General features: G+C 42.3%; 1 protein-coding gene across 1 annotated transcript in view; it reads right to left on the reverse strand.

The window, feature by feature from the left end:
• The window catches only part of CSMD1 (CUB and Sushi multiple domains 1), a 2,014,689-nt gene that overhangs the window by 521,702 nt on the left and 1,468,371 nt on the right, over window positions 1-24,616 (reverse strand). The window contains exon 10 of the mRNA XM_043893675.1: window positions 19,850-19,971. Coding sequence (XP_043749610.1) covers window positions 19,850-19,971 — 122 coding nt within the window. The remainder of the gene's footprint in view (window positions 1-19,849; window positions 19,972-24,616) is intronic.

A 24,616-nucleotide genomic window follows, 5' to 3' on the forward strand; every position in this document is an offset into this window, starting at 1 on the left:
CCTGGGCTGATGATCTGTTTCACCCTTGATAGTATACTTGTTTCAATGCTATTCTCTCAGAATATCCCACCCTCGCCTTCTCCCACAGAGTCCAAAAGTCTGTTCTGTACATCTGTGTCTCTTTTTCTATTTTGCATATAGGGTTATCATTACCATCTTTTTAAATTCCATATATATATGTGTTAGTATACTGTATTGGTGTTTATCTTTCTGGCTTACTTCACTCTGTATAATGGCTCCAGTTTCATCCATCTCATTAGAACTGATTCAAATGAATTCTTTTTAATGGCTAAGTAATATTCCATTGTGTACATGTACCATAGCTTCCTTGTCTCTGCCTTTTAATATGCTGTCTAGGTTGGTCATGGTTTTTCCTCCAAGGAGCAAGGGTCTTTTAATTTCATGGCTGCAGTCACTGTCTGCAGTGATTTTGGAGCCCCCAAAATAAAGTCTATCACTGTTTCCATTGTTTCCCCATCTATTTGCCATGAAGTGATGGGACCAGATGCCATGATCTTGGTTTTCTGAATGTTGAGTTTTAAGCCAACTTTTTCACTCTCCTCTTTCACTTTCATCAAGAGGCTCTTTAGTTCCTTTTCACTTTCTGCCATAAGGGTGGTGTCACCTGCATATCTGAGGTTACAGATACTTCTCCCTGCAGTCTTGATCCCAAATTGTGCTTCATCTAACCTGGCATTTCACATGATGTATTCTGCATAGAAGTTAAATAAACAGGGTGACAATATACAGCCTTGATGTACTCCTTTCCCAATCTGGAACCAGTCTGTTGTTCCATGTTCCATTCTAACTGTTGCTTCTTGACCTGCATGAAGATTTCTCAGGAGGCAGGTAAGATGATCTGGTATTCCCATGTCTTGAAGAATTTTCCAGTTTACTGTGATCCACACAGTCAAAGGCTTTATTTAGCTTAGTCAATGAAGCAGAAGTAGATATCTTTTTGGAATTCTCTTAATTTTTCTATGCTCCAACCCATGTTGGCAATTTGATGTATATGTGTGCATGCATGTATATATGTGCACATGTGTATATATATATACATATATGTGTGTGTACAGATGCTTGTACACATGTACATATGTGCATGCATGTATAGGTGTGCACGTGTGTGTATGTACAGGTGTGTGTATGCTTGTATATGTGTTCACACATGTTTTCTATCTTAAGGACAGAGGTGGCTGCAATAATTTCAAGGTTCCATTGTCTCTAGAATTCCACTAAATAAAATGGTAGTTTTGTTCCAGTACTTAACATATTCTTGTATAAAGGAAAATCTGTGAAACATATACAGCCATTTCTATAAGAAAGGAAATATCCTCAAGAATTTATAAATTAAAATGGCAAGTCTCACATTTAACAGCATAATATTTAAATTCTTTAGAAAGACAGACTACAAAGCTGTGTTCTTTATTTCTTTTTAAACAATTTAACTTATTCAGCAATGGAAAGCAATTTAGAATGAAAGATAGCTATCATACAAACACAGGTTTAATTTATTATCTCAATAGAATATGGCATTATACATTTGGATCAAAACTTTCACTTATTAGATAAGCTTCTCATCTGACTAAAATGCTGATATACTCAGATTTTAATGGTTTGTAATCCATGGTGTGATTATAATTGGGCCCCAGAAAGTTGGAATTAATTTTTCATGGGCTTAATACTCAATTATGGCTGTGTTCCCTGGCAAGTCCTCATAGGTTGTTGTAATTCATACATAGCTTACTGGTGTGTATTAGGTTGGTGCAAACATAATTGCGGTTTTGGACTGTGATTTTTAAATAATTATAAGTAGGCTTAAACACATTTTTACTAACCAAAATAGGAACTATTAAAATCAACACAATTTTTCAAATGAGAAACAAGTTGGTTTATTCCTGTAGCATAAAAATCCAGGCTTCAGGATTCAGTGAACCCTTGGAAAGCATTTTCTGCCTCCTGCTGGTTGTGGAAGTGTTTTCTCTGAAAAAATTGTCGAGATGCTTGAAGAAGTGGTAGTTGGTTGGTGAGAGGTCAGGTGAATATGGCAGATGAGGCAAAGCTTTGTAGCCCAATTTGTTCAACTTTTATTGTGTGACATGTGGTCGGGCGTTGTCACAGAGAAGAATTGAGTCATTTCTGCTGACCAATGCCGGCTGCAGGCATTGCGGCTTTTGTTACATCTACTCAATTTGCTGAGCATACATCTCAGATGGAATGGCTTCACCAGGATTCAGAAAGCTATAGTGGATCAGACTGGCAGCAGACCACCAAACAGTAATCATGACCTTCTTTGGTGAAAGTCTGGCTTTGGAGCTTCTTCTTGGTCCAGCCACTGAGCTGGTCACCACTGGTTGTCATATCAAATTCACTTTTCATCACACATCACAATCTAATCAAGAAACAGTTCATCCCTGTTGCATCGAATAAGAGAAATGATGATTTTTTTTGACTTTTGGTCAGCTTATGAGGTAACCGCTTACTGAGTTTTTTCACTTTTCCCATTCACTTCAAATGCCAAATGACCACAGAATGGCCAACGCTGAGATCTTATAACTTCTCGTGTAGTTGTAAAAGGATCAGCTTCCATGATCCTCTAAATTGGCTGCTGTCCACATCTGATGGCTGGCCCCTACACTCCTCATCTTCAAGGTCCTGTCTCCTTTACAAAACTTCTTGAACCACCACTGCCCTGTATGTTAGTTAGCAGTTCGTGGGCCAAACGCATTGTTGATGTTGTGAATTGCCTCCACTGCTTAACGACCCATTTTGAACTTGAATAAGAAAAGCACTCAAATCTGCTTCTTGTCTAACATCATTTTCCTAATCTAAAATAAACATAAAATGAACAGCAAATAATAAGTCACTAGCAAAAAAAGCATAAATTGAGAAATGTGCATTAATATGATGTATAACATAACCACATTTATTTAAGGATGTAGTCCAACATTAAACAGCAAAGTTCCATGATGCAAAACCACAATTACTGTTGCACCAACATAATGTTACCACCACACAATTTCCCCTGCTACGCTTTCTTTCGTGTATGCTTGCTTCTCCTGGAAAATATACTCCCCCTTTCCTGCTGGAAATGCCACAAGAAATTTCAACCCCACTAAGCAAGTCAAACTCCCCTAATTCCTGCCCTTGTTTTTTATGAATAAGGACATTCACTCCTTCAGGACAGGCCCCATGGTTTGGAAATGAAAACCTGCTGGGATTCTGAAATCTGTGGCCAGAAGTCCCATTCAAGGAGAAGGAGCAGTTCTGCTTTGTGGTCACCAAGACAGTAGAGCTGACTCCCAAGGAAAACGGGCAAGGAGGCCATGAGAAATCTAGTACTTCTGCTAGAGAATGAGTATGCTTCAGGGTCTCTAAATAAATCTTACTTTTTCAGTAAGCCTCTCTGGTTTACACTGTCAAAAGGATTTCTGGAGATCCCTCTCCCTGACTCTTGCCAGCAACATCTTATTAAGTCCAGAATAACTATCAAATCTGCATCTTCCTTTCTAGCCTCACGAATCCATTTCAGTTACCAATGTATTTTGCATGGCACAATTTAATACCTGGGTTTCTTAAACTGGCATTCGCAGCAAGAGCTTGTGACAGAAGAAAAATGAGCATCGTGTTGTGACCATTCTCCAGCTCATGATGTCAATGCTCATGGTGATGTCATGACTGGACCCCTGTTGGTGATGTCATCGGTGGACTGGCATACCCGATATACGCACATTAAGACCTTGTTCTTTTGGTCCAGTCTGCTCTTGTTTCCTGACTCAAGCCTGGGAAGGCTGCTGACATGTGATAAGAGCATCCTGGTATCCACTCCCTTCCTCCCTCAATCATCTGCCCAAACTTCCCTTAACGTGTTGCCAAACAGCTCACAAAGTAAGCTTGCTCTACTTTGCAAATAAATATTACAACAAGCTTTTCACATTAAGGAAGGAGTTTCTATGCTCCGTCACCCAACTGCCCTTCACTGTTGCTCTGCATGTGGTCAAGTGTGGATGGTGCAGGGCTTACATGTAAGCAGCACTGTGAACTTGTTGTATTTTCACAGTCCGCTCAATTGTGTTTTAAGTGTTATTACCATTTACACCATGCTCACATATCTGATGGCCTGATGTGGTGATTTCTAAAGATAAGGTGAGAAGTAGAAGAGAAGCTTGCTAAAGTTCCAGATGATGATTCTGATGAGGTTAGTGATAAAAAGAAATGACCTTCTTTTGTGTCATTTCTGTGCATTCAATGCACCACAAGATACAAAAGCATTCTGTCTTTACAGTGAAAGAGACTTCTCATCATTTTACTCAGGGGATCCAAGTTGTCCAATTCACTGTTTTGCACACTGCATTGTACGTGCAAACATCTTACAGACACAGCACTGGCTTTGGCAAACTTGAAGACCTTTAACAGCAAATGACTGCCATTTGTTATGAAATGGTGCTGGTGACTTTAAACAGCAATGGAATCTCAAATAGAGGAACATTTGTTGAAAAAGAAGTCACATTGGTAAAAAGGCTCGGGGAGCAAGTTATTTAGTAGCAGAATTTATTGAGCAGAAAGGACAAAGTGCAGCAGTTGGTGAAACCTTAAACATTCAGCATAAAGACTTACAGTGAGTGCAGAGTGGCATTCCCAGGGAAGACGCAGTGTGAGAACCGTAAAGGGCACATCTCCTCCCCAGTGCTAAAAGCACAACTTTGGTCCACTCACTGACGACACAGCACGCAAGGCTGAGGAGGGCTTCTACAGGAGACTGGAGGAACAGCCTTCCCAACAAGCTCCTAGGCGACAGATCTCACTAACAAACATAAATGGTGGTAAAAGTCCTGAACACGTTTTCTGCTGTAAACAAGTGCATTAAGTCAGCAAAAACCAAGATGTCCCTGATGGTTTGTGTTCCTATCTATCCAAAATAAAAGATGTGTTAGAGAACCTGTGTTGGTACCTACACAGATGGTGCTCAACTTTTTGACCTCGTGGGAGGTTTGACTATATCACAAAAGAGACTCCTCAGGTTGTCACAGAACACGGTTCTCTTACAGGAAGGAACTGTTGTAAAAGCTCGGGGGAGAAGCTACAAAATGATGAACTTCATGAACTGAAGACAAACTTCAGAATGTTTAAGGACCATGGGGACACATAGAGGAAGACTGTGGAAGAAGAGAAGAGCTGCGGAAACTCATGTCTGCAGTGACATCATCCCATGAGCCTACCATTCCATCCTGTCTGTCTTCTTATGCTTAGTCGCTCAGTCATTACTGACTCTTTGTGACCCCATGGACTGTAGCCCATGAGGCTCCTCTGTCCTGGGGATCCTCCCGACCCAGGGATCAAACCTGGGTCTCCCCCATTCCAGGTGAATTATTTACCATCTGAACATTCCATCCTGTCTGCACATCACACCTAAAACCCATCAGCTGGACCACATTGGTTTCTATCTCTGCTAAGTTTTACTGGTTTATTTACTGGTTTGTTTGCATCACCAAGGTACCTATCACCACCTGAAATCGTGTTGTCTCTTTGCTTCTTCATCTCTGCCTCTCGTTTCATTTAGAAGTTAGTTTCATGAGGGGCCACACTTGCTCTGTCCTGAGCCCTGGGTCACACACAGATACTCATTCTCAATGAGTAAATAAGCTGAAGCACTAGGTACATGCAGCCTGTGTTCAGATGCTGCAAGTCACTGCTGCTTTTGTGAAAACCCAAGAGCATGTAGCATCTCATGTGACTCCTCTTCATCAGTGACCACAGGAAGATTCATTTCTCAAAACTCTCCGGCTGCCTATCTGTCAGGATAAATGAATTATCATCTTCATGATGCATTTGGACCTGATGCTGCTTAAGGTAAGTGGTTAAAAAGGTAGACTTAACATCTCTATGATTTAGTTTTCTTATCTTTGGAAAGGAAACAATGATAGAGCTCAGTCGCTCAGTTGTGTCTGACATTGCCACCACGCGGGCTGTACAATCAGGATCCCCTGACCACGGGCTTCTCCAGGCAAGGACACTGGAATGTGTAACCATTTCCTTCCCCAGGGGATATTCATGACCCAGGGATCAAACCTGCATCTCCTATATTGCAAATTTATGTCTGAGCCACCTCCTCCTGCAATGTAGGATACTCAGAGGAGCCTGGCAGGCTACAGTCCATTGAGTTGCAAAAAGTTAAACACAAGTGAGTGACTAACACTTCCACTTTCAGTAGAGTAGAGGAGTTTTAAGGATTTAGTAAAATAATGAGCACAACTTCTTCAAGTTTCTAAAATAAGGTAATTTCTCAGTAATATTAGGTAATATCCTCTGGCACATTTTTTGTATTATAGTATCCCCACTCCCTTCCATCCTTGAAATATTAATATTTGGAAGTTCTGATAAGTGAAAAAATTATGAAAACTAATACACTTTGGACATGGAAAAACAGACTGGTTTCAAATTGGGAAAGGAGTACGTCAAGTCTGTTTATTCTTACCCTGCTTATTTAACTCATATGCAGAGTACATCATGCAAAATTCTGGGTGGGGTGAAGCACCAGCTGGAATCAAGATTGCCTGGAGAAACATCCATAACCTCAGATATGCAGATGACACCACCCTTATGGCAGAAAGTTAAGGGGAACTAAAGAGTCTCTTGATGAAAGTGAAAGAAGAAAGTGAAAAAGCCGCCTCAAAACTCAACATTGAAGAACGAAGATCACGGCATCTGCTCCCATCATTTTATGGCAAATAGATGGGGAAACAATGGAAACAGTGAGAGACTTTATTTTAGGGGCTCCAAAATCACTGCAGATGGTGACTGCAGTTGTGAAATTAAAAGGCACTTGCTGCTTGGAAGAAAAGCTATGGCCAACCTAGACAACATATTAAAAAGCAGAGACATTGCTTCGCCAACAAAGGTCTGTATAGTCAAAGCCATGCTTTTACCAGTATTCATGTATGGATGTGAGAGTTGGACCATAAAGAAAGCTGAGTGCTGAAGAATTCATGCTTTTGAACTGTGGTGTTGGAGAAGACTGTTCAGAGTCCCTTGGACTGCAAGGATATCAAACAAGTTAATCCTAAAGGAAATCAACCCTGAATATTCATTGGAAGGACTGATGCTGAAGCTAAAGCTCCGATACTTTGACATCCTGATGTGAAGAGCTGGCTCATTTGAAAAGACCCTGATGCTGGGAAAGATTGAGGGCAGGAGGAGAAGGGGACAACAGAGGACGAGATGGTTGGATGATATCACCGACGCAATGGATATGAGTTTGGGCAAGCTCTGGGAGTTGGTGATGGACAGGGAAGCCTGGTGTGCTGCAGTTCATGGGGTGTCAGACACAACTGAGTGACTGAACTGAACTGAATATGCCTGGCTGTAAGCCTTTGGGGAGATGTAGTGCATAAATGCTTCAGGGTGCCATGGATGAAAGGCATTGTTTTGCCCTCTGGGAATCCGGGAAGCAAACAGACTCTACTGAATACACAATTTTCATTATAACTATGTTTGTTAACATCCTCTACTTCCCTAATCATGACTTCTGCATTGGTACAGCTCTGTTTTCAGAATTTTTAGTAAAGATACTGAAGTTTTTCTTGATGATCCATTATGCTTCTCATAGCTCAAGACTGATATTAAACCATAGGATGGTATTTTATTCTACGCGATACAGATGTGACTAATACAAGACGCACTCTGTGCCGCGCCTCTCAGCACTTCTGTGCTGAAGGCAATGGGCACAGATGGGATGTTCTCTGTTGATACTGCGGCAGAGAAGGAGCCAGTTCCAACTCCATGTTGGAGAATCTTTCTTTGCCTTCTTGCTTTTCCTTGCTTTAACTATACTTAAGAGCTTGCCTCAGAGGACCCTGCCCCTCTGCTTGACTATAAACTAAAGTGTCTTTCTTCAGCTCATAGAGAGATAATTTGTCCCTGCCCACCTGTGAATAGAAGAGATTAACACACCCCACCCACAAAGGCCTCCAAGTGCTGGCCATTTCTTTGGAGATGTTTTGTAAGATTGAAGACCCTTTCACTTTGCTTCCCAACTGCCTCTCCTTCTCCATTCTGCCTTTTGACTTGCTTCTTTCTCTCTGGCTCTACAAAAGAGGGCCACCCAAGATGGACAGGTCATGGTGGAGAGTTCTGGCAAAACACTGGAGAAGGAAATGGCAAACCACTTCAGCACTCATGCCTGGAGAACCTCATGAACAATATGAAAAAGTTAAAAGGTATGATACTGAAAGATGAACTCCCCAGGTCGGTAGATACCCAATATGCTACTGGAGAAGAGCAGAGAAATAGCTCCAGAAGCAATAAAAAGGCTGAGCCAAAGTGCAAGTAACTCCCAGTTGTGGGTGTGTCTGGTGGTGAAAGTAAATTCTGATGATGTAAAAAACAATATTGCATAGGAACCTGGAATGTTAGGTCCGTGAATCAAGATAAATTGGAAGTGGTCAAACAGGAGATGGGAAGAGTGAAGATCAGCATTTTAGGAAATCAGTGAACTAAAATGGATGTGAAGACACTTATATCTACTACTCTGGGCAAGAATCCCTTAGAAGAAGTGGAGTGTCCTCATAATCAACAAAAGAATCCTAAATGCAAAAAGGACAGAATGTCTCTGTTTGTTTCCAAGGCAACCATTCAGTATCACAGTAATCCAAGTCTCTGCCCCAAGCACTGATGACAAAGATGCTGAAGTTGAATGGTTTTATGAAGACCTATAAGACCTAGGGACTTTCCAGGTGGCTCAGATGGTAAAGCATCTATCTACAATGTGGAAGACCCGGGTTCGATCCCTGGGTCAGGAAGATCCTCTGGAGAAGGAAATGGCAACCCACTCCAGTACTCTTGCCTGGAAAATCCCATGAATGGAGGAGTGTGGTAGGCTACAGTCCATGGGATCGCAAAGAGTCGGACACCACTGAGCGACTTCACTTTCACTTTCATAAGACCTTCTAGAACTAACAGCAAAATAAGATGTCCTTTTCATCAGAGGGGCCTGGAATGCAAAAGTAGGAAGTCAAGAGATACATGAAATAACAGGCAAGTTTGGCCTTGGGGTACAAAATGAGGCAGGACAAAAGCTAGCAGAGTTTTGCCAAGAGAATGCACTGGTCATAGCAAACACCCTCTTCCAACAACATAAGATACGACTCTACACAAGGACATCACCAGCTGGTCAATACCAAAATCTGATTAATTATATTCTTTGCAGCTGAAGTTGGAAAAGCTCTATACAGTCAGAAAAAACAAGATCAGGTGCCAACTGCAGCTCAGATTATGAACTACTTATTGTAAAATTCAGACTTAAATTGAAGAGAGTAGGGAAAACCACTGGGCCACTCAGGTATCACCTCCCCCCCCCCCCTTATGATTATCCATTTCAAATCCTAAAAGATGATGCTATTAAAGTGCTGCACTCAATATGGCAGCAAATTTGGAAAACTCAGTAGCGGCCACAGGACTGGAAAAGGTCAGTTTTCATTCCAGTCTCAAAGAAGGGCAATGGCAAAGTCTCTTGGACTTCAAGGAGATCAAGCCAGTCAATCCTAAATTAAATTAACCCTGAATATTCATTGGAAGGACTGATGCTGAAGCTGACTCAGTGGAAAAGACCCTGATTCTGACTCACTGGAAAAGATCCTGATGCTGGGAAAGACAGAAGTCAGGAGGAGAAGGGGGAAATAGAGGACAAGATAGTTGGATGGCATCACCAACTCAATGGACATGAACTTGAGCAAGCTCAGCTAGAATGTGAAGAAGAAGGAAGCCCGGAGTGCTGCAGTCCATGGGGACATAAAGAATCAGACAAAACTGAGCTCCTAAACAACTACAAAAGAACCTGGCATCCAGACCCTGACAAGATGGTTATTTTGAGGTGCTAGCCTGCCATGTTCTCTGTCAGTCAGCTCCTTGAATGTAGTCCCTTTCTTGTCTTCACCCTTCGCCTCTCAGATTCATTGGCCTGCTTTGTGGCAAGCAGAGCTGGCTTGGACTCAAGTGAAAATAAGGCATGCGCTGGAGGTGACCTGGGCCACCTGGTCACCCCATCCTGCAAATCCAAGACTTGATGTGAAACCCTGAAGGTCCATCCTTGTTGGACCCAGGCACACACTTCCTGGATTCCATAAGGGCAATGATATTCCAAATCTTGAATGGGACGGAAATGTTATGGCATGTGTTTGAAAAAATTTCATTGACTCCTGCTCTGAATCCCTGAAAGGAGTGGCAAGAACCTTAGAACAATGAGTGACAGACAACTTCTCTATATGGAGGAACTGACTCTGTCTTAACATACAAGGACAGAGATGGGATGTCCTATGGCAGGGAGGGCTATCTGCGGGGGAAACTGAGGTATGCTTTGCAAGGAGAGATGGAGGGAGTTACTGGAAACTGAAAATACACACTGACACATAAAACGGAAAATGATCTAATTATTGTCTACATAGCACTTTTTTTATTTTCCCTATATCAGGTCAGCTTACACAACCTGGGCCAGATCGCAGCGGAAGGTAGGGAGATGACTCAGTAGCTGGAGGAAAACCTGAAGAGTGCTGCTGACTGGGGTTGGGACGGGACTGCGTGTCCAGGAGCATGTGAGGCAGAGCTCCACCGGGGTCTCCATTCTGGCCCCCAGACACGGCCAGGCTGGCCTGGGGCGGCCCGGGGAGACCATGGCCGACGTCACCCCGAGGAGTAGGCTGGTCTCCCAGGGGCCCCTCCCCTTCCGGGGCGGGGCCGGGGCTCTGGGAGGTGGGGGCGGGGCAGTGCCTCAGGGTCTGAGTTGCACACCTGAGCTCCCCCTTGAAAATTCCACACCTGAAGGGACTTATAAAAAGCCTGCTTCACTGGAGATTGTACATAATTGTAGCTCATTTACTTTAATCCTACATCAAGATAAACTTGTTTTACATATACATTAAAAAATACATATGTATATATACATTTGCTTCTGGAAACTCTTCATTCAAAGGTGAGAGTGGTTTGTTTTTTTTCTTTCAAATTTGTACTGATCATAATTTGAATTTTTATTTTTCATTCATTTAATTATCTATATATACATGCCAAACACTTTGTCTATGAACTATATAATAGTTGAGAATTTTAATCACACTGTATCTGTACAGGACTCTGCAAGTCAGGCAAAGGTCAAGTAAAGCAAGTATTTAAATAGGTCATGTTTTCCTGGTGTTACATGGGAGAATGTTAAAACTGGGGATTTTAATCCAGGCCAAGGACAAAGCAAATGACATATGAAAGTTATAAACTTACATGCTTTGCCTGGTGACTCAGATGGCAAAGAATCTGCCTCCAGTGCCTGAGATGGAGGTTCGATTCCTGGGTTGGGAAGATCCCCTGGAGAAGGGAACGGCTACTCACCCCAGTATTCTTGCCAGGGAAATCCCATGGACAGAGGGGCCTGGCAGGCTACAGTCTGTGGGGTCACAAAGAGTGGGACACAGCTGAGTGACGAACACTTTCACTTTCAAGGACAAGCATGTAAGATATGAATGTAGCTACCAAAGTTATGGAGATATTTTAAAATCTGTATTATTCCACATATACATTGTATGTAAGACTCCTCACAATACCCAGCAGCACCAGATATTGAAACAATTCAGAATCCTAAATGCCCAAAGTGGATTTTATAAACATGAAATATTTAGTGTACTTGTTAGGATTTAAGTAAGAGTACTTGTCATGTTAGAATTTAGAAGGGATTCTGTGAGATGATATAATTGGTTCACACCTCCAGCAAAGTGAGTAAAGCAAAATGCTCCTATTATACACAGAAAAATTCAAAGTCACTCCTTTGCTTTTAAGGAAACCACAAAACAGTGAAGCAGGTGCTGGATATGTGTCCTGTTAATGAAAATAATTGCATTCTCCACTGTGAGCACTTTGAAAGAAAGGTGTGATTTCTTACGTTTCTGCTAGCTGGCAGGTTTATTCAGTTCCAAGTACAACTGCCCAGCGTCTGTCCATTGAGAGATGACCAGAGGGTAACTGGGTGTGGCTTCCTCCACACTGCCCTCACCCTCAGGGGGCCAGCTCCTGGTGTTGACAGCCATCAGGGCTTCACGCTTCAGTGCAAACCCATAAAAACAATCCCCAAGTCATTAACACAGTCTTTCAAATGCACGTGTCAAAGCATCACTTAGAGGACTGTGAAGGTAGCAGAACATAGTATCCAGACCTCTGGAATATTCCTTTTTTAAGTCTGCATATTGGTGGGAACAACTGGGTAACAGGCATCATCAAAAATAAAAAGCAGCTTAATGAAAGCAACAAAATATGGGGAAAGCCAACTGCTTGAAAAGTATTACCCACAACCAAGCTTAATAGCAACAAATGTACCTTTTGTGTTACATACAACAAATGTTGCTAAGAGAACAATATTCTGTTTATAATGAAACATCTTTGTCTACCGTATTTGACCATTTTTAAAACCTAAATAGCATGTAGATTTGTGAGACTGGTGGCTTGGAAATAACTATACCTATTTAAAAACAATAATTATGGCACTCTTTTCTCTGCCTCATTGGTGATATAGAGCAATGCATGCCTGTCCATTGCCATAGCTACTTATTCAGTATCAAATGGCCATCATTATATGCTATCCACCATGCAAGAGACTAGAAATTCAAAGAGGTAAGAGAGACTTGCTTGCAAAAGATAAAAACTTATTCATCCAAATCAAGATTCTCAAGATGTACCATGATATTTTGTACCATTAAGAGATAAGCAAACAAAATTTCAAAACTCTTAAAAATAAGATAAGGTGTAATTTTAGCTCTGAGTTAGTCATGAACTGGTCAAATCTATTTCTGTTTGTGGATTCTTTTTTCCCCCTCTATTTTCGGGAATTTGACCATTTCTTCTGTTTTTAGTTGCAATGCTTGGAGTATGAAGGTTAGCTTTTTCAGTTTAAGATAGTGGAAAAAAGAAGAAAAAACCAGAGCCTCTTCTGCTCGACTTGTGAACACTTTTCCATTTGTCTTCTAATAGGGTGACATAAAAGTCTTTGGAAGGCCACCTCAGTTTTTACTAAATCAGGATCTGAGTACATGAAAAACACAAGGCCATATATTAAAACAAAAATATACGTCTGGGTTATGTCCAGGTGGCAAGCATTACAGAAAGTTTTAACTTTTCCTTTATTTTACAAATGTCTAAATATTCTTCAGATATCACTTCCCTATCCTCTTTCAGCGTCACGAGGCCCCTGGGCATCAGGTGCAGAGATATCACTGCGTTGGGTCGCCACTGAGTTTCCCGCTCTTCCTTCCGTGGGGGAATCTCCACGAGAGCAGACCTGCGCTCACTGTTCATAACTCTTCTCAACTATCTATAGGACTGTGAACTCAAAGATTTGCTGGATGAATAGATGCTGTTTGGCTGCTTGTATAACTACTGTTGTGTTTAAATAAGAAGAGCGCTGAAAAGGAGAATGGGTGTAGAGGGAGATGTGTTTAAATGAAAAGTGTGAGTGGGTGAAGCACAGCCAAGGACAAAGGAAAGCTGAGCAGTTCCGAGGTCTGTAAAGTTAACCGGGAGCAGAAGTAACCGGGGAACCACAGCCCCGAGAAAATCCGCATTTCTGTCTCACTTTATCACAAAGTGTGCATGCGCTCTCTCTCTCACACACACCATTTACAGAAAACAGAAGAACAAATATCAAGCCTTCTCCACCTTTCTGTCCCTAGGACCAAGACTCAAAAGTTTGTTCTGTAAAATCTTATGTAAAAACCTGAGTGAACTTTGTGGCCAACTCAATACAATTATTACTGCTCACACGAAGCCTTGTCTACATCTCCACAGGCATTCTTCACCTCTTAACTATAGTCTGCACACTACTAATGCTGTCTCCATCATGTGTGTGTGAATGTATTATACACACATGTGTGTGCACGTGTGTGTGTGTGTGTAATTCAGGTTTGGCTTAAAAATGCAACCAAATCAAAAGCTCACACCTTGTTTTCTATTTTCTTTTGAGTGCCAAGAAGAGAGATAAAAATAAGTAAACTTGGCTTAAGAAATTGAATCAGAGCTGAGCAAAAAGAAGAGAGCGCAGGTGTGCCTGTGACAGAGAAGACAGGATCTTGAGAAGGAGACAGTCACTGGAACCCAACTCAGTTCATGAACAGAGTTGCAATTACTAAACAGTGATGATCGGGAGGATGTTGACGACAAAAGAGCTGGTTCAGAGAGGGGATGTACTGGAGAGTCGACAAGGACCAAGTAATGGATCCTAACAGAAGACGGATGATGATGACCTAGAAGAATCCAAGGGAACCTCACCGAATGTGCAGTGAACGGAAGCTGGCAGGGAACCGGCTTTCCCCGCAGAGGTCAATGACCTGTGAGAAAGGTGAGGGGGCGGTTAAATAGACCCCACGGCGGCATCTGTGAGGGAAACACAGGGTGCGATGAGGGGTGACATTCGACCCTGGCTCTGGGCTCTGGCTCCCCACTCACCTGTGGCTCCCTCAGTGGGGAAAGAAAACCCACTGAACCACATATATTAAAATTCCACTTCAAAACCTCTTAAAGTGCCGTGAACGCAGACGAATGCCTGTTCTGTGTCTGTATGGATTTGTTACTTCAAATTATGTACAAAACCCACTGAATAATAATAAAAGAAGTGAACACTCCTTCCTCCCAAAGGGTACTGATAAACAGCTGTATTTTCTTAAAAGCAGTGAACATAAAGCAAATTTTCTTATTTGTCTTAAAATGTTGAGTTATTCATTAAGGTGCAATATCGGTGTATAAATTGCCGTGACTAGTTACCCATCCCTTAAATATATCTCGAATCCATCTTCTTCTCTCCAAGTCTGATGTTGTTCATTGTTCTGATTTAGGTCCCTACGCTCAGTCACTCATCCGTGTCCGGCTCTTTGCAACCCCATGGACTATAATAGCCCTCCAGGCTCCTCTGTCCATGGAATTTTTCAGGCAAGAATACTGGAGTGGGTTGCTATTTCCTCCTCCAGGGGACCTTCCCGAACCAGGGATCAGGCCCATGACTCTTGCATCTCCTGCACTGGCAGCCGTCTTCTTCATAAGCAGCACCTGAAGCCCCATGTGAGTCCCTATTGTCTCATAACTGAGATGCAGTCCTGAGGTCTCCCACTTCCAGTCTTGTGACCTTCAGATCTGTGAAGGTGACCGTGGGCAGAATGACCTCTAAGACACAGTGGCAGTATGATGTCCTTCCCCGGGACACCTGGCACTGACGCCTGCCCTGAAGGTTCCATTTATGGTTTGTTGAGCTTAGTCATTAGTAATAATGGAAAGAGGAGGAGGAGGAGAAGGAGGCGGAACCGAGAGGAGGCGGAGGAGGGAGGTATTTGTGTAGTATCTGGAGAACTATACTCGGGTGCTTTACACTGACTTTATACTCTTCACAACAACCTTCAGAAGCGGGAGCTGTTAACACCGGAAGGAAACACTGGGGCTCAAAACTGTTAGACATTAAGCATCTGTTTTTCGTATCACACACCTAGTCTGTGATATTTTGTTATAGCAGCCTGGACGAACCACATAACACAAAGTTCAATGGATGAACCCCATAAGACAAAGTTCAAATGTCTTAAATCACTTCAATCCTGAGTTTAACACCAACAAAAACACTACTTTCTGAAGAGCTCAAATTAAAATTAGGTACTGAAATTTTGCCACCCAAATGTATTTGAGAAAAACACATGCACAATATCCATTTATCAAATGATTCTAAGGAAAGCTGTCTTCCATGTTTAATCCTTTCAATGAAAACTGCAGTGGTAAATGTTTGAGAGCATTTGCTAAACGTTCCCATAATCTGTGGTTCACTAACCACAGATCACTTTCTTAAGAGTTTGATCATAGGCATCCTCAAGAGTTTTATCTGGAAAATATGGATAGCTGAATGTATCTATAATGAAATATATTAATAAATATCGCATTACTGTGTTAATTTTTACTGAATTTCTACTAGGCGAGTTCAGCAAGAACAATACAATTGAGTGTTCAGAAACCCACTTCTCTACTAAATTGAATCTTCTTGAGGAACTAAAGTTTAAAATGTCTTTTAAACATGCATTAAAATGCATGTAATTGTCCAAATATGCATTATATATAATATGTACCTTAATATGCATTTTGATAATTATACATATAAAAACAAACACATGTAAGTGAAAGGATTTAACTTGGCATTCCCCAATCTTATAAATTACAACAGACTTTACTAAGAGACACAAAGAATTTCCCACAGTGACTACTCTGTATGAGCTGTTTTATGTTAACACTTAGTATAAACTGACACATGGAACATGGTTATATAATTGTCAAAGCAGGTCAAAGACCAGGAAGGAGTGTAAGTCATCATGAGAGGGCTAATCTTTCAACAAAAGAGGAGTTTATTAACTCATCTCTCATTGACTCATCAATTTGGAAATCGATTTTAGATTTCTATTCTACCCTATTTCTTAAAATTTACAAAGCATGTCAAACAACACATCGAGGTGTACCAACCCTTCTTGTCTAGAATGCTGTTAGTATTCTAGCAAGAGCCGTTGTCTGGAAATCTTGACATAACTGTTCTTTACTCTTATGCTCAAAATGTAATATACCTTCATCACCACGAACTTAATCGGGAAACCCCCTTATTTGGAATGTCTCCCAAGGAATCAAATTAGGCCTAATTATGCTTAATGGCAATGTCTGCTGCTTAATTTGGATGGTAATTCTGCTTAATTGAGATGCCTTCAGGTGTCTAAGTGGTGCTCTTGTTTGAGGATCCATGTGAGCCTATCCATGCGGAGGAAGCTTTGCTTGTTCTCTGAGAGTGTCACCAAAATAAATGGAGGAAGGCAAAGAGATTTCTGGAGCAGTGTAACACAAAATTCCTGAAATTTAACTTGTTAATAGTTATGTGTTCAGAATCAACAAAATATATACGAAGTCTTTACAAAAGCCTATGTAAGTGTGCCCAAACATGAGACAGAAAAGTGAACTTGTATAATGAGAGAAATCCATAAACCCAAACTGCATAAATTCATTATTTCATTTGTCATTTTGCAGCTTGGCCAGGTTTTAAAGTCGACTTCAAAACATCAAGGGACAAATTTCATGAGTTTTAACTAATGTTAGCCCACTGGTGTCCAGTGGAACAGGCAGATAATGGGATGTGGAACATTTCAAACGCAAAAGAAGAACCTGGTGATAATGAAAACTCTTCCCTCAAGCTTCTGCTTGTCTGTGTGGGGTAGACATGACTTGTCACCAACAACCACTGGCCCCTTCTCTGACTTCCAGACAGTTCTCTCCTCCAACTGCTCAGCATCTTGAGTGTGGACATCTAGCTCAGGTGGTCTTAAGGGGAGCATCTAGGAGTTTCAAGACAATTCCTGCCACTTCTCAGGAAGACATACAATGTTTCCTCCTTGAGCATTGAACATGATGGTATGGTAGCATCTTGTGACCTGAAGGGTATGTGATCACTGCTCAGAAAGCAGAGCAGAGCAGAAAGGCCCACACCAGAGCCCTCAGCTTCTTAACTAAACCTGGAATCTCCCTGCCTCTGACCTTTCATTGCATGAAACAACATTTCCCTAAAAACGTTTGGCTTTTAGTCAGCTCTTCTATTATGTACAGCCAAGAGCATCCTATCACCACACTGAATAGCCTACTGTTTCATTTCCTTGTGGTTCTCATCAAAGTGATAATGGGACTGATGGCTGCAAAAGAAATGCCTCTTCTTCCAGAAGGAAGAAAGCTGACGAAGAGGCTATCAGAGCTGTGCAGAGAGCACACGTTTCTATCCTGCAACAGGAGTGAACAGCTCTGAAATCTTACCTTCCTGGGTCTCAGCTTCCTTGCTGTCGAGTGAAGGGTTTAGACAACAGTAACTCTAAGCTGCTTTTGTCTGCATAGAGATTTTGGTCATTCTAGTAAATAGAGTGTGGACTGAGAATGTCGCCTGCCACGTCAGTAAATGAAGGACGTTGTGGCCATCAAGCCACCAGCCTCTGCCCCATGGGGGCACTCAGGGTGGAGGAAAGCAGGACACTGGCCCTGGAAGGTTAAGATGCACATCCAAGCAGGAATTCCATTGAGTCCAGGCTCTGCATCTTCCCAGGTATAGAAAAGAGCTAAAATCACTAAATTCAAATGTCTGCTTTTCTTCTATTAACAGTACTCTTTTGATGTTTGACCACCTATTTTTCCCCAAAACTGCTATATGCCCTGACTCCTCCCTGACCTGCCCTGAACAGCTGCCCGCAGTCATCTGAGAGCCCGTCTCATGGGCCTACATCCTGCGTGCGTGCATGCATGCTTAGTCACTCAGTCGTGTCTCCTCAGTCAGAGAAGCCTGACTCCCAGGCTGCTCTGTCCATGGGGTTCTCCAGGCAAGAATACTGGACTGGGCTGCCATTCCGTCCCCCAGGGGATCTTCCTGCCTCAGGGATCGAATCCACGTCTCCTGCATCTCTTGCATTGTAGGCGGTTCCCTTACCACTGAGCCTCCAGGGAAGCCCCTGCGTCCTCTGTATGCCCTCCAAACGATACTAATCCTCGGCTTTCAGGTTGTGCCTTTTTTCAGTTGACAACAGAAAAGAAATAGAGACACAGATATATAGGGGTATCTTTCATATAGAAAAATATTTATGATTATCCATATGTAATCTGGATGTAAATGAATTTTAAACTATTGGGAGGGAGTTAACTAAATTCCCTGAAGATTTCATCTGGAGCTGCTGCTTTCCTGCTGAAATGCCAGGGCATCATCCATACAAGAGTTTAGCATTTCAGAACTTGACGTGGATACTTCTGCTTGCAAGATCACCATCACTCATGTCAGTGGAGCCCAGTGTACCCTCCGACGGGCCTGAGGGAAACATGACTCCACCAGCGGGACTCGCTTCGGCTCTCTCTGGCCTCTCTGCACGATGTCACACCCATCCCAGGTTTCAGCAGCTAAGGACGCACCTGGGAATCCCGAGCTGACTTCTATGAGGGACATGCATTTGGAGATACAGCAAGCCCCTCACTCTCACTGCACCCAGAGCCAAACCCATTCTCTCTTCCCATAAAGGGCTGGTTTCTGAGGCCCTTTCCCTGTTTCCAGGTAGAGAGAGCTTAGAATCTAAGTGTTCCAACCTGGGATGATTAGGAGAATAAAGAAGAGTGTTATCATCAGTAGTTATAGGAGGACAGCGGATGTTCACTGGGACTCTCCCGGGAGGCTGGACCTTGTGCCCATTCTGGTCAGGGTTTCACCACCCACCCCAAAGCCATTCTGGATTCCTTCTCCTCTCCCCTTGCAGCACGTGCTGCAAGGGGAAGCCGTGTGTATAGAGTGTTAAGAGAATCAAAACCACCTGCCCACGGATCCTCCTCTTTCACTCCCTGCATTCCACCCAGAGGTCATCGACTGATTACTGACTGCTACTGCGATGAAAAGTTCTCATCACAAGAAAAAATATTTTAACTATACAAGATGATACATGTTAACTAAACACTGTGGTAACCAGTTTTCAATATAAATACATATCAAATCATTATGTTGCACACCTTACACTAAACAAGTTGTATGTCAATTGTTATATGACAATCGAACTGGAAATAAAACCATAACATAGATGTAACCTTAAAAAGCAGCAAGAGGTAAGCACACAGAATATTTCATAACTGAATCCTAGATAGGCTTTCCAATACAGGCGGATAGACAGACATACCATGCAGCAGCAGAGTTTCAATTCAAATAAGACGCGAGGGTGCATGCCACTCACCAGAGTGTTCACGGTAAACAGTTGCCCAGGTAGAGAGCTGAGTTCATCAGATGTTTACAGAGGAAAGCTGAGAGTCTTACCTTGTCAGGATCCGTCGTAGTGATGACCCACACACAGTGAGCATTGTCTTCGTACTGAACCGGGTAATTAGGAGAGGTGATGACGCCACTGGGCCCACGCAGATTCGATCCACATGTTCTTGCTAGAAATACACAGAGATGACGTTATTTTCTACAGGATTTCATCTGCATGGTAAAGACACAAAATGCACGTGGAACTTCAAGTTAGTTCTCGCACGACTGTGATAAAGAACTGTTTGTGAAATCAAATTGGCAAGTAGATTTTGCTCAGCCTTCAGAACCTTTGCTTCGTACTTGCAACACTTGCCTGGAACTCTTTATTATATTTCCCAAAGCATTACCCTTCACAGAATGAGCTGACAACAGCACCTTGAAGTGTAGTTGCTCAGTCATGTCCAACTCTGTGACCCCATGGACTGTAGCCCACCAGCCTCCTCTGTCCATGGGATTTTTCCAGGCAAGAATACTGGAGTGGGTTGCTGTTTCCTTCTCCAGGGGATCTTCCCTACCCAGGGATCGAACTCAGGTCTCCTACATTGCAGGCAGACTCTTTACCATCTGAGCCACCAGGGAATCCTGACAACAGCACCTTGGACAATGTCAAATCAAATTAATGCATTTCAGGCCCCATTCTGACTCCTACAGAGAGGGTCTGGTAAGGCGTCTGGTTGCACACAGCGCAATAAGAATTCAGGAGACCAGAATTAACATCTCAACTATGCCCTACAGGATATGACCTTGAATAAGTAATCCAAGCCCCCACAACCTCAACCTTTCTATTGTTTAAATGTACTTGTTTATTTTTAGCTGCACTGGGTCTTTGTTGCTGTCAGTGGGCTCTCCCTAGTCTGGGCGAGTGGAAGCTACCCTCTGGCTGTGGTGTGTGGGCTTCTCATTGCCACGGCTTCCCTTGTCAGGGCTCCCGGCTCCAGAGCACCAGCTCAGGAGTGGTGGTGCTCAGGATTAGTTGCTCCAAGGCATGTGGAATCGCCCCAGACCAGGGATCAAACCCCTAGCCCCCTGCATTGGCAGGCAGAGTCTCAACCACTGGACCACCAGGGAAGCCCCTCATTCTTTCTATTTTAAATGAGAACGATGCAAGAGATGATATTTAAAGTTCCTCTCAAGTTTTAGATTTTATTCTATAACAAATTATATCACAATGCAAATTACAACTTAAAATACAGTTGAAAGTATGAAGAAGGAAAATAGAAATGATGACTCTAAAAGGAAAAAGAAAACACCTTAAAATTGAAAGAGCACATACATGGCATGACCCAATAAAAACGACTAAGTTTTGAATACAAAAATATTTCAATTGATCTTCTCTTTAAGAAAGGAGATTTTTTTTTAAATGAATACACAAGTTTTGGAAATCAAATGTCATCCTAAACTCCATTCTTAACATTAATAATTTGAACTGCATTTGAGAAAAGAGGGGAGGAAACTAACTTCATAAATAAGCACTGATGTAAGAGAAGCTCAGGGTCATTTCCCTAAGATGTCATATAACATAAACTGACTAAACTGCCATCCACTGAGGAGCAGAGCTTCGTCATCACCCGTCCTTCCCTCCCTCCTTCTTGCCAGCTGAGCATCGGTACAGGTCAGGTGCTGTTCTAGGAGACTAAGCTACAGGACCAAACAGAACTGGCTTCTGGCTCCCAAGGGCCATCTTGTAGAGGAGGAGACTGAAGAAACCCTTTAATCAGGCAGTGCCTAACTATTCCCTTTTCTATTTATATTGATATAGCAATAATGTTGATTATGCCTATTTCTAAAAATACTCCTTTTTTGTCATTACTAACCTACAAATCCCTCATTCCTAAAAGACTGTCCACCCCTTGATCTTAGGAAAGCATCCTTCCTTCACTGTACATTTTCAGCACCATATCTAATGTCGATAGTTGTGGACATAAAAAAATGTGAGAAAATGACTTTAGACAACCTTTTTGTTACTTGATACTAGCTAAGAATTAACCTACTAGACACAGATTAACAAAAACATGAAAGCTATCTTTCAAAATATTGACACTTGCTTTCAAATGAACAACACCTTTTCATCAATACTGGAGAAGGAAATGGCAACCCACTCCTGGATAATCCCATGGATGGGGGAGCCTGGTGGGCTGCTGTCCATGGGGTCGCACAGAGTTGGACACGACTGAAGTGACTTAGCATGCATGCATGCAGTTCATCATTACGGATAGGAGGTGATTTGGTTTCCAAAGCCCAGTGGGTGTGTCCTGGATCCAAAGTCTTCTCATAAAGCAGTGACCACAAGCACATACACTTGCACTGTACCGTTTCACTCTCCAAGGAGTCTACTTTCAGGTGTGTGTTCTTGAGAGGATCATGAACTTTGGATCCACAATTTTCTTAAAGTACTCTAATATTACCAGTTGGAGAAAGAAACAGCAACCCACTCCAGTGTTCTTGCCTGGGAAATCCCATGCTCAGAGGAGCCTGGTGGGCCACAGTCCATGATGGGGTAGAAAAGAGTTGGACACGACTAAGCAACTAAACAGTGACAACAATATTGCTGGTATTAATTAGTAAAACGTTAGAAAAATAGTTAACAATAAAATTTGACTCAACATACCTTTGTGTTACACATTCCTACTTTGTGAAATTTCATACTGAAGAGCTGACAAACACAATGTAGTGCAATGAAAGAAATATCTGTTGACTAATTTTGAACTAATATTATCTAAGTGCTATTCTAAGCATTTCAAACTTGAAGGCAAACAAACTCATCTGAAGAATGTGTACTGTGGGGAACTAATGTGCTACATTCCCGCTGACAATTTGTACTCCTCCAGTCATTAGCCCCAGATGCCACTCTGCTGGAAAGTTCACCAAATCTGACAGCCCGTCAATGGCCATGGGTCCCAGTTGTCTGCTTTGAAGCCTGACCTCTAACTTGACTTATGAAATTCATCTTCATGATATTCATCTTACCCACTGCTTGGGGAGATAGGATTATCAGTGATTATATTTTTAGAGAGATAACAATTAGTAAAATATTCATGGGAAACCAGCACATTTTCTATACTTTCCTGCATAGATGGTATTGTGTTTCTTACAGAGAGAGTTGTGAATCTAGTCCCTTCAGAAGTATTTCTCACCAAAAGTTGCCAAATTAATATGCATTTTTTTTTGTTTTTCTTAGAACTGTCCGTATTTTTGCAGTACACTTTCCTAATAAATTAACTTTTGAATTTTTTTTCTATTCATTCTTTTAATCAAGCCATCAAAATAATCAGCTGAAATGAAATATGTGAGAATATTCATGGCAGGGATTTTGTTTTGTTTTGTTCCCCTCACTACGTGTAATCTCAACAATTAGAGCAATTCCTGATATTTAATAGTTACCCCCACAGATACTTGTTGCCTTAGTTTTGGAGTAGACTGATAGCCTAAGTATTTAGTTCTAGTCCTCTTTCTTGGGGAATTGCTGAAACTTTTAGCTAGTACCTCAGTCTTTGATTTTTTAAGTTGTCCACATTCTAATTATCTGCCTCTTCATCATGTGATGATCCTATCATCATCACACCAATTGCAATTCATTAGGTACTATTTTCTTGTATCAAGGCTTTGCTACTAGTCACAACCACCAGATTTGCTACTGATGACAACTCGAAGTTCAACTGCTCATGTGTAGAGTCTCTATCAGATAATAATAACGTGTCTTGAGTTACCATGATCTCTACGTGCCATTCTCCAAGTCTGCACGGAGGCTGAAGTGCAGACTGGACATTCCCTTCTACATCTCCTGCAGACACCCTGTCTGGGGTTTCTCTCTATCCTCTGGTTCTGGGGCAGAAAGACTCAGACTAAGCTGTGATCTCCCTGAGCTGCCGAGAGGGGGGAGGAGAGTGAACACCACTCCTGCCCTGTCACTCCCCTCTTCTTCCTCCTCCATCAGCGTCCAGCACCATAAGGCTAATTATCTTCCACTGCCTTCACTGTCTGTCATGTTTATCAAACAGCCAGTCTTTCAGAAGGGTAAGAAGAGCCAGAGAAGAACACAGATCAGTCAAGGAGATGAGAGATGAACCGGGACTAGAGCTGCATTCCAGCGTATCCATGAGTGAACATCAGCAGGCCAGAGTTTCAAGCAAATCTTAAAAGTGCTTAATAAATGTTCTTTGATAATAACCATGATCTAATCAATGTACAGTTAATGTTACTTATGTGACAGTGTTCTAAATTTGTAAGCTCTGGGAATGATTGTGGAGGGAGTTTCTGCCACCGGCCCGAGGGTCACAGTTAGGATGGTGAGGGCCTCCAGAGGGTCACTTTCAGTTAGGATGGTAAGGGCGTCCAGGCCCTGTGTAGTCCCTTCTGCAGAGGGCGGGCGGATGGGCTCAGTTTATCTACCAGCCACATCCATGCTGCTTCGCAAGCTGCAGTTTTCTGCTATAATGAGTACGCACTGGACTGATGATCTGAAGGCTGTATGGTTTGACTCTGAAGCTCTCCCCCCTGCCTGTCTCTCCCCACTCCTGGCCTCTGCTGGCTCCTCGCTCCTCCCCAGAAGGGCTGTGCAGCTGCTCAGACACTAGAAGGCTTAGCGACCTGCTCTGACTATGATGAGCGATCTCACCGTGTCCTTGGAGACCAGGACCTACTTCCCAAACAGTTGCTTCTGTGCTAAACACATATTCAATTAGTCAACAAAGTATTTAATTAAGCAAATAATTAGGTAATTACAATATGCTAGTGTCAAGCAAGTCTTTACAGCAAGGTATAAATACATTCCCA

Source organism: Cervus elaphus, chromosome 32 (assembly GCF_910594005.1).
Source record: "Cervus elaphus chromosome 32, mCerEla1.1, whole genome shotgun sequence".
Taxonomy (NCBI): Eukaryota; Metazoa; Chordata; class Mammalia; order Artiodactyla; family Cervidae; genus Cervus; species Cervus elaphus.